Source organism: Aquarana catesbeiana, linkage group LG04 (assembly GCF_042186555.1).
Source record: "Aquarana catesbeiana isolate 2022-GZ linkage group LG04, ASM4218655v1, whole genome shotgun sequence".
NCBI classification, from domain to species: domain Eukaryota; kingdom Metazoa; phylum Chordata; class Amphibia; order Anura; family Ranidae; genus Aquarana; species Aquarana catesbeiana.
In genome coordinates, this window is record NC_133327.1 from 136,996,410 (window position 1) to 137,011,702 (window position 15,293).

The window sequence follows — 15,293 nt, forward strand, 5'->3', positions numbered from 1 at the left end:
AGAATGTATGCAATAACACTTGTTTCAGCTATCCCTTGAGTCTTATTCTTGTGTGTCTCTTCTCAGGAATTGATATTTTATACTCTGGTTCTCAGAAGGTATTAAATGCTCCTCCAGGCACGGCACCTATTTCATTCAGTGAAGCAGCAAGGTATGCAATAATGAGTTAAAGTCCAAACAAGCGAGTCAATGAACCCATTGATTTAAACATAAACACTCTCCAACCTGCATAGGGGAAGAGGGGCCAAAAGTGGTCAGCCTAAGGTGTCTCAAGGGGGGAACAATAGCAACTAGAACTGGTTTGATTTGACCATTTGATTTCAGCCCTTAAGAGCAGTCAGTTGGGTTCAAACAATGGGATTGTGTGGTTGTCATTTTCTGTCTGAGTACCTCTACTGTAAAAAAAAAAAAAAATAAAAGTCCACTGCTTAAATTTGCCATCTACTGGCAACTTAGCTCTTGGTAAGGGTTGCTGAAAAGCTCCTGGAACCAAAGAGGATACAGCATAGCTTGTGCTGCAAGCAGTGTGACTTAAAGCTTTAATTTCTACTTTAAAGTAACTTTTCTGCCCCCATGATCCTATCAAGCTCTCTAAGCATAAACTAGTTGGTTGCATAAATGTGGGAAATGTAGTCCTCTCTTTGAGGGGAATTTACTAAGGACTAAAGCAGCCAGAATCTGGAGCAGCTGTGCATGACAACCAGATTCTATCTTTCATTTTCAAAGCTTAAAGGGGTTGTAAAGGTTCATGTTTTTTCACCTTAATGCCACCTATGCATTAAGGTGAAAAAACATTTGGCGGTTGCAGGCCCCCCAGCCCCCCCGTTTACTTACCTGAGCCCTCGAAAGTTCTGCGTTGAGAACGCACTTGATGTCGGCCCGGTCTTCTCGGCTCTTCATTGGATAGATTAATAGCAGCACAGCCATTGGCTTGCGCTGCTGTCAATCAACTCCAATTATGCGAGGGCCAGGGGGCGGGGCTAAGTCCTGTAGTCGGCGGCTTATGGACGCCGGATACAGGACTCGGGAGCGCCTCCACAAGCTAACCCCCTTGGGAGAGCGCTTCCCAGAGGGGGTTAGCTGATGCAGGGAGGAGCCGTGACAGCCACCGAGGGACCCCAGAAGACGTGGATCAGGACCACTGTGTGCAAAACAAGCTGCACAGTGGAGGTAAGTATGACATGTTTGTTATTTAAAAAAAAAAAAAGGGAAGCTTTACAACCCCTTTAAATGAATAAGCTCAGGCTAGAAGCTGATTGGTCACTATGCACATTTGCTCCAGATTCTCTTTGCTCCTGTTTTAGTAAATTCCCCCATTTCTCAGTTACCAGTCCATTAATTAGAAGAACCTTCAAAGTACAAGAAGGGGACAATACCAAAGCAGGCTGGTAAGTTTTATTATAATACCCCAAATGGGTCCCTTTTAACTCTGGGTCCCATGCCTACTATGGTTGTAGTTCAGAGGAAACATTGACCAAGATGCTTACATTTATTAGCTCAATTGTTTCCTGTCTTTCAGTATGTTCAGCATTTATATCTGTTTATTATTCTCTATTTGCTCTCTTCCTGTGGTCCTCACCTGCACAGTAAGAAGATATTCAGCCGTAAAACAAAGCCACCGTCACTATATGTGGACCTGAACTGGCTTGCAAACTACTGGGGATGTGATGGGAAACCAAGAATGTAAGTGCTAATAAGAAAAGCCACAATAACAAGTCACTGGGGGTTTACCATAAGATACATGGTAATAAAACATACTAAGAATCACTTGCACCAAAAATGTGATGCACATAAAACTGACTTCATTATAGCTGTAACATGATTTGTATTATAAAAGAAAGAACTAGGCAGAAACAGAACTCTTTGTTGTAGCAATGCTGCTCGAGTCCTGCAGAAAAAAAAAAAATATATAGAGCTGAGAATTGTTTTTTTATTTTAATGTATAAGCTATATGTTCACATTTTCTTCAGATATCATCATACAGGACCAGTGACCAATTTCTACAGCTTGAGAGAAGGACTGGCAATCCTGGCCGAGAAGGTAAAATCAACACATTTGGGCTTATACGATAAACAGCGAAAGAACCAAACTGTAAATTGAAGCTAACCCAGTATGAGATAAATTCTAATTGATTTGCCAAATTATGACATAAGAATAGAAGTGGTATGATATCACAGTTATCCTCTTATTTTCTGTGGTAGTTGTATGTCCATATGAATCCAGTAATCAATACTTAAACGTTCATTATTTCAAATTTGAAAAATTGGCCTAGGGCTGAAGACCTAATTAGCATTTAGCTGCCTACATGCTTCTGACAGGCTTGTGTGCAATTAAGAACTACATTTTTTAAGGATGCTTCCTGTAAAGGTTCAAACGGAGCTTCCGTGAGACCCTTCAAAACAATAGACAGATCCCACCTGGGAAAAATTTTAAGGGCTACCGGCCTATTCCGTGCAAGTGCCCTAAAATATATTAAAATTAAAGAGGGAGTCCACCTGAAAAAAAATTATTAAAAGCCAGCAGCTACAAATACTGCTGACTTTTAATAAATGGACACTTACCTGTCCAGGAGTCCAGCGATGTCGGCAGCCGAAGCCTAGCAATAGCTTGGCTCTCGGCTGCTGCCGCCGCCATTCTTGGTGAGGTAATAAGGAAGTGAAGCGTTGCGGCTTCACTTCCCGGTTCCCTACTGCGCATGCGCGAGTTGCACTATGCATACTAAGTGGTCCCCGATATCTCCTGGGACCTGTGTGTTTCCCAGGAGACAGCGGGGGGGATGCGGGAGGGGGCGTGACTCCCATGGGAGTCTATTCCCGGAAGTGGGTGCAGATACCTGTCTAATACAGGTATCTGCACCCCCCCTCCCCCCCAATTGTGGCACCGGAGGGGGGGAGGAAGCAGATGAGTGGAAGTTCCACTTTTGGGTGGAACTCCGCTTTAACACCTCTTTGGACAGTTTAAAAAAGAAACAAAAAAAAACTGAAAGAGCTGCCAACCTGGGTTTTAAGGGTGCTGGCTACCAGCTCCTTTTCCATTCTGTCATGGAGGAATTCTAAAGCTGCAACTATACTTTTGACCTGGAAGCCTTTAGAAGAGCACCAGGAATTGAACTTTTTTCATACATTCAGGTATATGGCCCAAGTTACCTCCTTCCTACTGAAGAGTAGGGTCTTCACTAGTTTTTCTGACAGTCCTTTGCCTTTTAGGAGGACTTCTTCAGAATCCAAGTGGTCAGCTGAAGCCGGTCTGCTTCCGGATGGTTCAGGGACCCCTGTGTTAGTAGGTTCTTTCTGGATGGCAATTTCCAGGGAGGTTTTGCGGCCAGATTTAGTAAAGTCACAAACCAGGGCCTTTTTGGCCAGAAGGGAGTGACCAGGATCAGATTGGTATTTTCCTCCTGAACTTCCTGAGGACCAGCAGTATTAGTGGGAAGGGGGGAAAAGCGAAGCACAGCAGGTAATGCCAGGGATGTACAAAAGCATCTATGCCTACAGCCCAATCTTCCCGATGGAGTGAGAAAAACATCCAAACTTTTAAGTTCTGCTAGCTTGCAAACAGATCTATTTGAGGTTGTCCCTATACTTCGGTGACCATCAAGAAGACTTCTTGGTTTAGACTCCACTTTGCTTCTACCACTCTTCTGCTTAGTAGGTCTGCTAACAGATTCTGGGATCCCTTTAGATGGACCGCTGACTGCCCAAGTAAGTAGTTGACTGGCTAACTCCAAGAGTCCTTTGCTCCTGGTACCTCCCTGTTTTATTACATAAGCAACTGCTGTTGTATTGTCCGAGAGTACTTGCACATGTTGCCCCCTGACTGCCTGCTGAAAAGCTAGGAGTCATAGAAAAATGGCCTTTAGTTCCCGCCAATTTAGTACTTCCAGGCATCTGCATTGGACCAGGCACCCTGAGAGGTCTGGCTGTCCAAGTGGGCTCTCCAACCCCAAGCACTCGCGTCCATTAGACGTCTAGGGGAAAGACCCAGGAGAGACACCTTTCTAGGTTGGTCAAATCCTGCCACCTTCAGAGCGCACGTTTTACGTTTGAGGTGAGCCGATTTGTTTTTCTAGAGCAGTGGTTCTCAACCTTTCTAGTGCCGTGACTCCTTGATAAAATTTCCCAAGTTGTGGGGACCACTAACAGTAAAAAAAAATTTTGTAGCCTTTGTTGTCAGCATCCAAGGCAAGACAAGTAGTTTGTGCCCCTAACCCAAAGACATTTAGCACTCCCTGAGTCCCTTCCACTCATACAATATTAAAACCCCTTATAGTACATTTTAGGATATACCACTCTTTGTTCTCTTTTTATCTCTCTTTATCCTAATTAGTTTTTTTTTACCCATCCCTCCCTCTAGCTGTCTTTCTTGTTCTTTCTCTTATTCTTTCTTCCCCCTTTTCTCTGTTCCTCTGTTTCCTCTCCCTTCCATGTATTCTCTATTTTTATTCCTTCTCTTACTCCTTGGTGGGGGGGTGGGATGAGTGGCAGTGCTGGTGGGGGGTGGGATGAGTGGCGGTGCTGGTGGGGGGTGGGATGAGTGGCGGTGCTGGTGGGGGGTGGGATGAGTGGAGGTGCTGGTGGGGGGTGGGATGAGTGGCGGTTCTGGTGGGGGGTGGGATGAGTGGTGGTGCTGGTGGGCGATGGGATGAGTGGCAGTGCTGGTGGGGGATGGGATGAGTGGCAGTGCTGGGGGGAGTCCTGATCAGTCAACTTATGTGCTCTTGATCAAGGTAATCTGGTGATGAGAACTGTTGTGGGGACTTTTAATGGCAACTATAATCACAGGTAGTGTTAGTCACTGTGTCTCCGGCTTCACTGTGTCTCCGACTCTGTGTCTCCGACTTTCGCTAAGACGATAACTCATTTATGATAACGGTCATTTATGCTTTTGTTCTGAAGAAGGGAGTTATCGTCTTAGCGAAACTGTCACCTTGCATAACATGGAAATTCCTGGTGATACGTGACAATTTAATCTGTCTGTCTATGATGGAGTGTGCCAATTGGAAACACTGATTGAGCCTCTGCACTATATGAATACATTGCTTGTTTTTTATATCCTTCTGGTAAGCAGACAGCACTTGGGTCTGGTGTGCTTTTCCCTTGCACACGGAAGTTTTGGTGGAGGTTTCTCATCTCTACTCCTCATTGCCTTTTATGGACTATCATATTTAGCGCTGCATTTTTGATCTTTTATATCCTGAAGCAGGTTCGTCATTGCGGAAGCTTTTTCCTTGTCTTTTGGAAGATTTGTGACATAAAACCTGCTTGGGGGGGGGGTGTTTACAAAAACTCCAAACTGTACCCCTGGGAGATAATGTTCTTTACGTACAGGCTTGCCGCTGTTTTTTCCCACTGTGGGTGAAAGGAAGACAACCTTCCCCCCACTGGGGTGAGACTGTCACTTATTCTTATGGGGCTGGTTGGAGGGGGTTCTGAAGAAAACTCCCTCTCTTTCCTTGCCCCTCTGGGAGACCCAGTGGTTCTTTTGGTCCTGGTCCCTATTTTTGTGAGGCTGTTGAACGGCACGAAAATTATTTTTGAGTGGTTGTTTCTTTTTTGGCGGAAACGCCTTTTTCTTGTCGGCTGTTCTGTCCAGGACCGATTCAAGGTTCGGACCAAAAAGAAGTTCAACCAGATAGCACGTCTAGCTGAGTTCACCAGCGCTGAAGAGCTTACCGACATCTTTACTGATTCTGCTAATGCATCAGCCATGTACTTTACTGCTTTCAGCATCAGTGGAAAGGACTCCAGTAATTCTTTCCGCGATGTGCATGCCTCTACGTGTCTCTTCAGCGTTTCTATCCAGCATTCCAGGTTTCTTGCTACTACTGTGGAAGCCATAGCGGGTTTGAGACTGGCAAATGTGGAATCCCATGCTTTTTTCAGAAGGGAGTCCGCCCTCTTATCCATCGTGTCCTTTAATACCCCCATGTCTTCAAATGCTAGTTCCATGCGACGGGATACTTGAGAGAACACGGAGTTCACTCGGGCCTTCTTGTTCTAAACCTCAGTCTCCTTCTCTTCAAAGGGAAACCTCCTTTTGAGGGTTTTGGAAAAGAAAGCACCTCTCTCTGGGTCTTTACATTCTTTTTTAACTGCGTCCGAGAGAATCCTATGGACTGGAAACACCCTGTATTTAGTCTCTTCTAAACCTTGGTACATCTTGTCATGTACCGACAGTTGCACTTCCTCTTGGATCTCTAGAGTCGTGTAGATTGCTTTCAAAAGATCATCTACCTCCTCCAGTGATAGCTTGTACCTAGACGCCTGGCTATCCTCTTTCTCTTCCTCCTCATCCAAATCCCTGAGGGAGAGAAGAGTACTTGTCCCCTCATCTCCTAAGTGACCAACCTCTGCTGTTTTTAGAGGTGGATGCACGGGGGCTGAACAGTGGATGTTGGGGTTCAACCTGGCTTGCCAGGCTCTTGCCCAGCATAAATTTGACTGAACTCAGAGAGTTCGTAAGTTCTCATGCAGAAGAGAACAGATCCTTGTATTGTTGGGATGTTTCTTCTTCAACAAGCTCTACTATACAGGTTCTACACATTGCTTTTTGCCATGAATCTCTGAGGGGATGCTTGCAAGATGGGCATTTCCTCTGAGCTGGTGGATTTAAATGTTTAGTTTTTGCTAACGCTTTGCCCTGCAAGAAAACAGGCAAGGCTAACCTAAGCGTCCTCATTTACAGTCCTAAACTGGTCCTAGTGAGAAAAGACTTCCACCAGACAAAGGAACAGCGCCCGAGCAGTGCTAGACCCAGCCATAGAAAACCACCCATCCAAGCTGTAGGGTCCAAGCGAAGTCATCTCTGACCCTGCAGCCGCAGGCTCCCTTTAAGGGAGGCACTCAAACATATACCAAATATAAGCCCATATGGAGAAGATTGGAGATACCTCTGTACCCCTCTTACCTGTGCCTGAGGCGCCTGCTTCCGCTGTGGCTGTTGGTCTCTCGTCCATCACAGCAGACAGCACAGCAGGGTATTGAGAAGAAGCCATCTATGCTTTAAATTACCTGGACGTCATCATCGAGGGCCCAAAACCAGAAACACTGGCTGATAGACCCGCCCCTTGGCCTCTGCGTTCCAGGTGACTGAAACCACTTGTCGCCCCACCCCGACAGGAAGCTGCGTCACCTGACGTGATGTCCCCCGCCAGCTGGGACCGACATGCGGGAATACCGCCGACCCAGTGAAGGGGGTAGCAGCAGCCACCTGGCCTCCTGTACCACTCCCGCAGACCCTGGGCACAGAGACGCCGTTGCCTCCTACGAGCCATTGCTTCCCCTGAGCTGGAGAGGCTGGGGACTCCGGAACCCCCACTCATACTGGGGGGGGGGTGCTGAGATGGTCACTGCACACCAGGCAGAAAAAACTCTCCTTGAGGTAAGCCTCCCCCCTTCATCCTGGAGAGTACGCAGTTCCCCCTGGTTCCAGCAGCGCTTCCACCATGGCAGAGGAAACACAATAACTGAGGCGATGGTGGAAGAGGAGGGATTTAAAGGCTGCATGTGTTTCCTGGAAAATGGGCAGAGCTGCGCTCTCTCCAAGGTTGTCCTGGAAGGCGATTTGAGAAAGTTTGTCCTTTCTTAGATCATAGGGATTGTTTATTCTTTTTAAAAAATCCAAATTATTAGTCGCACAGAGATGGAATTATTTCCTGCCGATAGTAAATATTGTGAGCTACATGCATGTATAAACTGGTCTGTTCTGATTGTAAAGAATAACCTAGAGACTGATTACACCGTTATATTGGGTTCATTTACAGCAGCCATGCAGTGAGTGCACTCGAATAGGGCTGAGGAGCTGATGTTGTAAATCCTGTCCCCAATGCAGCTATTAGAACTGGCTGGTCCATACAGGCATACCCCACTTTTAAGTACACAATGGGGTTTATATACTAAAGCTGGAAAGTGCAAAATCAGGCTCACGTCTGCATAGAAACCAATGAGCTTCCAGGTTTTATTACCAAAGCTTAATCGAACAAGCTGGGGTTAGAAGCTCATTGGTTTCTATGCAGAAGTGAGCCTGATTTTGCACTTTCCAGCTTTAGTAAATAAACCCCATTGTGTACTTAAAAGGGGGGTATGCCTGTACACCAGTGTGAGGGCCATGTTTTGCCTGCACAGGAGGCACAGGTGTTCCCTGCATCCGTGTGCAGGCAGTCCCATTCATGTCAGTTGGGATGCAGGGGCTGCACAGACACAGCTGCTACTCTAAGTTTGATACTTCTGTGGATGTGGGTCCCCGAATGCAGACAGTGTATAACACGCACCCGCACGAATATCAAATCGGGAGCAGCAGCTGTGTCCATACAGCTCCTGTGCCCCAATTGACATGAATGGGACTGCCTGCACATGGGCGTACTCCAAAGTACGCCCGACTGAACAAGGCCTAACACAGTGATCATAGAACTTTCTCTGTGAGCTTCGCACTGACATGATAAACCATACTGTCCCAGCGGTAAAATAGTTTTCTGCATTTTCTCCCATTTTTTTTGCAATTTTTATCTTTGTACATAATTCTATGAACTGCCCTCTCAGAAATAGTAAACTCAAAAATTAATCTGACTTCTGGTATTAACCTTTTTAAAGTGAGTTCTCCCTATAATTCTTTCACCACCAAAAAGGTCCTTGCTCCAGTTAACGAGTTGCCACAGACGTGCGTCCTTTTCTTTAGAAAGATTATTCAGTGTCCAGATCTGCAAAAGCATCTGTATGGTCTCATAGCTGGTTTACCTAATTGTATGTTCATTTCGGTCACATCCACAATGCTGTACAGTACATTGCAGTAAATGGGAATCTGCTGACCCATATTTGATGGATAATAAAACAACACCTGTCTATATAAGCCCTAAAATTCCTAAAATATTAAATGCAACACATTTTCTTCACTGTACTTCTGTCCATACTGTATTGTATTTGTTCCTGAATAAAGCACAGCCACCAGATCTGAATGTTTTTTATGTCCATGTCCAGGGTTTAGAGCGCTCTTGGGAGCAACACCGCGAGATTGCTCTGACGTTCCACAAGGGACTGGAAGCCCTGGGATTAAAGCTCTTTGTGAAGGACCCAGTAAGTATGGTATATACAGCAAAAATATAGTTTGTACAATAGAAAAATGATGGAAAGAGATTCGCACCCTGTGCTGAATACTAGCTGCAGCTTAAAGTGTATACTACTGTTCATTTCACAAAGCTGTATTTCCATAGTTGGGTGTTTTATAATATTGATACTGTCCTGGTTCAGTTTTCTAAGCTCACTATTAAAGAGAACATATAGTTACATAGTTAAGGCTGGATAAAGAAACCAGTCCACAAGGTCCTTGGCCCAGTTAGCAAGTTGCCATGGACATGCGTCCTTTTTCCTATAGTAGTTTTGTGAGTATTTTCTTTCCTAACCTATTATAGTCAGGACTAAAAATAAAAAATAAAAACATATTAGTCTTAGGTCAGCTTAATATGAAATATTTCACCTTATCTTTTTAGGCAGGTAAATGGTAAGTGGTGCTCCAGACATCTTCTTTTTTTTACATTTTCTATACTGGGCCTGATTTACTAAAGATAATGTGTGACTATAGGCACTTCAAACTTGCATGAACAAGTAAATCCCAAGCTCATAACATTTACTATGGGGCCATGATGAGCACATACCGGCAACAGCACACATAGGCATAATTTACTAACAAGTGTTCTTTGCTAAACAGGAGACTGTATGTTCCAGTATCCTAACAAATGCCAGCTAAGTCGTGGTTTGCCTAAAATAAAGATTGGGTATTTATCTAGGTTTTTTTTATCTGAATGGATTCGGAGGTAATCTGATGTAAAGAGGATGCAAGTCCACTTACATCCAGCTGCCTAAAGACTAACACAAAGCTTTCAGTCAGGTCTGCCTGAAAAACGGATGTAGAGCCCTGCTCCTGTTAATCAGGCGCTTGCATGTAAATTTAGGGGGTTATCTGTTCTGTATACAGTTCAAATTTAATCTGTGGCTAAATTAGCTTCTGTTCCAGCATTGGCTGTGTTGCATGTAGTGCCACACTGTTGTCTGTAGGTGTTGTCACCACAGGCCAGTGTTGGAAGAGCAACAGGCTGAAGTGTATTGAGTGCTCTTCTTTCTCAGAAGTAACCCAGTGGGGGTGGTCCACCGCTGTGCATTCTGGGAGAGGGTACTTAAGGGGCAGATGCCATTTTTGTTTCTCTCTTACCTCCTGGCCCTCCTGGCCTAAGGAATGTGGTGACTTTTCTCCTGCCTCGAGGCCACGCTGGCCTGAGGCTATGTGACTACAAGTAGGCTCAGAAGCCTGTCTGGGGCCTACTATCGCAGAGGTGGTCCTTAGGCTGTCTTGCCTGTTAGGAAGAAGCCGAGCCACGCTGAGGAGATCCAGGGGAGGACCCTTGCTGGAGAGAGCCAGGATGAAGGCTGGTCTCTCGGGAGGGCCTGGTAACTTACTTGGAGGACGCACCTATACTTAACCAACCTACAGCACAGTACTGCCGGGTCAGCTTGAAAGTTCTGGTACTGTGTTTTGCTGTTCATCTAATACTAAATCCTGTGGCAGAGGATCGTACAACCATTTTGTTCTTCTCAAGTCTGTGGCAGAGACTTTTCATCCGTGCGTCATTCCGGCTGCTAGGTCAGTGAGAGAGGCCTATCCGGGTGGGCAAAGATCTGTTGACTGAAGGTGTGTTTGTCTTCAGGATCTCAAATTCCTCAGTGATCTGCATAAGATATCTGAACCCTCCTGCAATTCCCTTTCTACCTCTTTACTGCTACTTCTTCAAAAGTTTTGCAATAAAGCATTGGAAACAGAACAAAGTGACTGGTGCATACATTGGTGGGCGTAAGGCCTAATACAGACTCTAATGCCGCGTACACACGGTCGGACTTTTCGTCTACAAAAGTCCGACAGCCTGTCCGACAGACTTCCGGCGGACTTTCAGCGGACTTGCAGCAGACTTTCTAACGAACGGACTTGCCTACACACGACCACACAAAAGTCCGACGGATTCGTACGTGATGACGTACACCGGACTAAAATAAGGAAGTTCATAGCCGGTAGCCAATAGCTGCCCTAGCATGGGTTTTTGTCCGTCGGACTAGCATACAGACGAGCGGACTTCGGGGTCCGTCGTACTTACGACGTAAAGATTTGAAGCATGCTTCAAATCTAAAGTCCGTCGGATTTTAGGCTAAAAAAGTCCGTTGAAAGTCCGGAGAAGCCCACACACGATCGGATTACCAGCCAGCTTTAGTCCGTCAGCGTCCGTTGGACTTTTGTAGATGAAAAGTCCGACCGTGTGTACGCGGCATAAGTCCCGTGTCTGGTGGAAATACAGATAAGTGGGTGACGGCAAAGACCCAAATAAAATCAGCCGCTCCTTCGGGGGTAAGCGCTACGCGGACAAGTGGACCTGATCCGACCAGCAGTGTAAATGGGGTGTTCTGACAAAATGAGCAACCTGGCAGAATATACAACCCACGTTGCATCCTGTGATGTGGAATCAGCTGGAGCTCCAAACCGCGCACTGCGCACGCGCAACGCATCATAGATCCCTTCAGTGGCTGACATCAGTGAACGGAGGAATTTGCCTGACAAAATGCTCGACCAATGACTGCGCATGCGTGCGGCCATCTTGCTCCACCTTATACTCAACCTCATCGCACCTACAGTAAGCAGGTGGGGCAGCAGACATGTTGCTACACCAAAGGCCGTTTTGAATTACCAAACTAATTTCAGCAATCGAGTGAGCTTATCTACATAAATATACATTTATGCAGATAAGCTCACTCGATTTCTGATATTAGTTTGCTAATTCAAAACGTCTGCTTACTGTAGGTGTGTTGACATCGAGTCTAAGGTGTAGCAAGATGGTGTTTAGAACGTACATTTCGTAAGTGTTAGTTGATCTCCGCCGTGTGCATGCGCAGTAGTCGGTTGAGCATTTTGTGAGGCAAATTCCTCGGTGCACTTACGTCAGCTAATAAAGGGATGTATGATGTGTGCGCAGGGTTTGGAGCTCCGGCTGATTCCACGTCACAGGATGTGACGTGGGTTGTACATTCTGCCAGGTTGCTCATTTTGTCACAACACCGCCAATCTGCGTTTCAGAAATAATCTTACTGGGAGTAGTTTTCTCATTTTGAAATCATTGACACAAAGCTAGCAAAGATGAAAAATTGCAACAGCTTCAACATGTCTGTCAATATTAACATTTGACTTATTTTAGGCATTGCGACTTCCAACTGTGACAACAATTCAAGTGCCAGACGGCTATCAGTGGAAGGACATCACAACATACATCATGGGGAAGTACAGCATTGAGATTACGGGTGGCCTGGGGCCCTCAGCTGGAAAGGTAACTGAGAAACCGTCTAAGAATGTCAGAATAGTTTTTTAAGCCAAGTACACACGGGCCAAATGTTGGGCGGCATCGGCCGGTTCAAAAGAAACAGGCAAACATTCGGCCCGTGTATACTGCAGCCGGTCCGTCAGAAGCCGGCTGTTCTATAAGGACATGGATGAGCGAGTTTGGGGTGGAGAAACTTGACTGACCTGCACAGAGTCCTGACCTCAACCCGATAGAACACCTTTTGGATGAATTAGAGCGGAGACTGCGAGCCAGGCCTTCCCATCCAACATCAGTGCCTGACCTCACAAATGGGCTTCTGAAAGAATGATCAAACATTCCCATAGACACACTCCTAAACCTTGTGGACAGCCTTCCCAGAAGTGTTGAAGCTGTTATAGCTGCAAAGGGTGGACCAACTCAATATTGAACCTTACGTTTTGGATGTCATGTTCATGGGCGTGTAAAGGCAGGTGCCCAAATACTTTTGGCAATATAGTGTGTAAAATATATACACACACACACACACACACACAAAATGTTTTGGCTTGCATTTTTATTTTAAACTGAATGGGTTGTTTTAACAGTTAAGGGTTCACATATACTTTAAGGACCTCAAGTCTTTACTGAGATCTTAATTGAAATGACAACATAGCTTTCTTTAGCACAAGCTAGAAGTGTTCTTTTTTGTTTGTATTTCCTTTTGCACATGGTTCATTTTTAAATTTTCTTCTCTGCAAACTGTGGGTTTTTTTTTTTTTTTTGCACAAGATAAAAGTTTTTTTTTTTTTGTATTTGCATAAACTATGGCAGTTTTTTATTTTCTTTTGTACAAGGATGTATTTTTTTTTTCTTTTCCACAAGCTATATGGTGTTTTTTTTCTTTTCTTTTGCACAATCTGTGTATTTTTTTTTTTTTTTTATTTTATTTTGCACATGCTTACGTGGTGATTTTTTAATTTTCAGATGCACAATCTATGTTATTACAGCTAAGTTACAGTTCCCAGTAAAGACTTGAGGTTGATGTTCTTTGATGTGCTGGCCATTTTTCTGTTTTGGGTTTTCATGGTATTACTGTTGACCATGCATCCTCCTCAAGGCATCAAAGTTGAAGGTTCAGTATAGATCTTTGTTCAGTATGGTCTGGTGAAATAAAAGGTGGAGTGTAAATTGTAAATGGAATGTGTATTTTTGTGGTACTAACAATTGATTTGTATTACAATGTCTGCAGGTGCTACGTATTGGACTAATGGGCTACAATGCAACGAAAGCCAATGTAGACCGCGTATTAGAAGCTCTCCGCGATGCTTTGCAGCACTGCCCTAAGAATAAGATGTAATTGTGGTTTACTGTGCAACTGCTGAAGAAACTCACCATGTAAATGTAGCATCAGCCTCTACCTGTTCACCCTCTAAACCCATGGCTTTCGTGCCATCTCCTGAGCAATAAGCACATTTACAATGAGATGAAGAATAAAATATCTGTGATTGTTTCTATAGGATGAATTTAATAAACACTTTTCACCTGTGCTTTGAATACATTGATTGACCCAACACAATAATGAACTGGATAATAAAATATTGTTAGCTGTACTCGATTTTGAAGAGTTCAAGGTTAGGGATGAGCAAATGTTTGGGTTGAACTCAGCTTGGCTGGAACCTATGGTAAAATGTCACATGATAGCTGTTCAAACAAGCTGCAGCCATGGAATACCCAGGCCACAGTTGCACGTCACAATGGGACGGGGATGCTGGTGATATTATTGACATAATATGCCACATGGTCAATGATACGTGGCCATATAAAGAGTTTTTTAGCTCTAATTTGAGATCTGCAGAAGACAAGAAACACCGGTGCAACGGTGATTCTCAGCTGACCTAGGAGGTGGCACATGGGTCACTGAAGGTGACAACACTGCTGCATAATGAGAAGCACTTGTGCAAAGCTGTCAGCCCAAAGGAAGTGCTGCAGAGAGGAGTATGCTGGAAGGATCAACAGTAAAGAAGTTCAGGATGGAAGAAGAACAGAGCACTGGAGCTTTTATAAATGTCCACAATGAGGAATGTGCTTTGGAAACTGAAAAAATAGTTTTGGCTATATCCAGTGGTATGCCTAGGATATCTGGCTCCCAGGAACAATTTTTTTTTTTAACATCCCCCATAAAAAATTATATATATATACATACACATACAACACTTAGCACAATCATTTTTTTAAAATAAAACTCTTCCATTACATGTGCTATCCAGCTTCCCTTAACCAATTCTTGACCAAACTATAGACAAAAAAACGGCTACAGCGCAGTGATCCAGTTCTTGGATGGCATCCATGAACATCCTCCCAGAACCACACCCAATGCACTCTGTGAGCTCTGTATCCTTCTGACACAGCTGATCACAGATCTGGGTAAAGGACCAATCACAGCGACTCTTTACCATGTGATCAGCCATGTCCAATCACATGTAAACAAACTTGCCGGTTATCTGCATTCCTTTCCTCTTGTGCTGACACGGTGTGAGGAAAGGAGAGCCGATAATCAGCAAGTGTGACAGGGGACATTTACATTGATCATCAGTGTCCTGATTATTAGTGCAGCCCCAAAAGTGCCTATAAATGCCCCCTCATCAGTGCCCATCAGTGCCCATCAGTGCAGCCTGATCAGTGTACACCAGTGAAGGAGAAAAATTACTTATTTGCTAAATTTTATAACAGAAACCTAAGAAAAAAATTTTGTTTTCAAAATTTGTGGTCGTTTTAGTTTCATTTGTTTAGCAAATAATAAAAAAAAACATTGGTTATTAAATACCACCAAAAAAAAAGCTCTATAAGTTCCAAAAAAATAATAAAAATATCATATGGGTACAGTGTTGCATGACTGCACAAGTTTCATTAAAAATGTGACAGCGCTGAAAGCTGACAATTGGCCTGGGCAGGAAGGGGTTGAAATTGC

General features: G+C 44.4%; 1 protein-coding gene across 2 annotated transcripts in view; it reads left to right on the top strand.

Annotated features, from left to right (window-relative positions):
* The window catches only part of AGXT (alanine--glyoxylate aminotransferase), an 83,052-nt gene extending 69,181 nt beyond the window's left edge, over positions 1-13,871 (top strand). For both annotated transcript variants that reach the window (XM_073625733.1, XM_073625732.1), the window contains exons 6-11: positions 67-151; positions 1,588-1,683; positions 1,971-2,040; positions 8,973-9,068; positions 12,224-12,352; positions 13,575-13,871. In XM_073625733.1, coding sequence (XP_073481834.1) covers positions 67-151; positions 1,588-1,683; positions 1,971-2,040; positions 8,973-9,068; positions 12,224-12,352; positions 13,575-13,682 — 584 coding nt within the window. In that variant the 3' untranslated portion in view covers positions 13,683-13,871. The remainder of the gene's footprint in view (positions 1-66; positions 152-1,587; positions 1,684-1,970; positions 2,041-8,972; positions 9,069-12,223; positions 12,353-13,574) is intronic.
* The last annotated feature ends 1,422 nt before the right edge of the window (positions 13,872-15,293 follow it).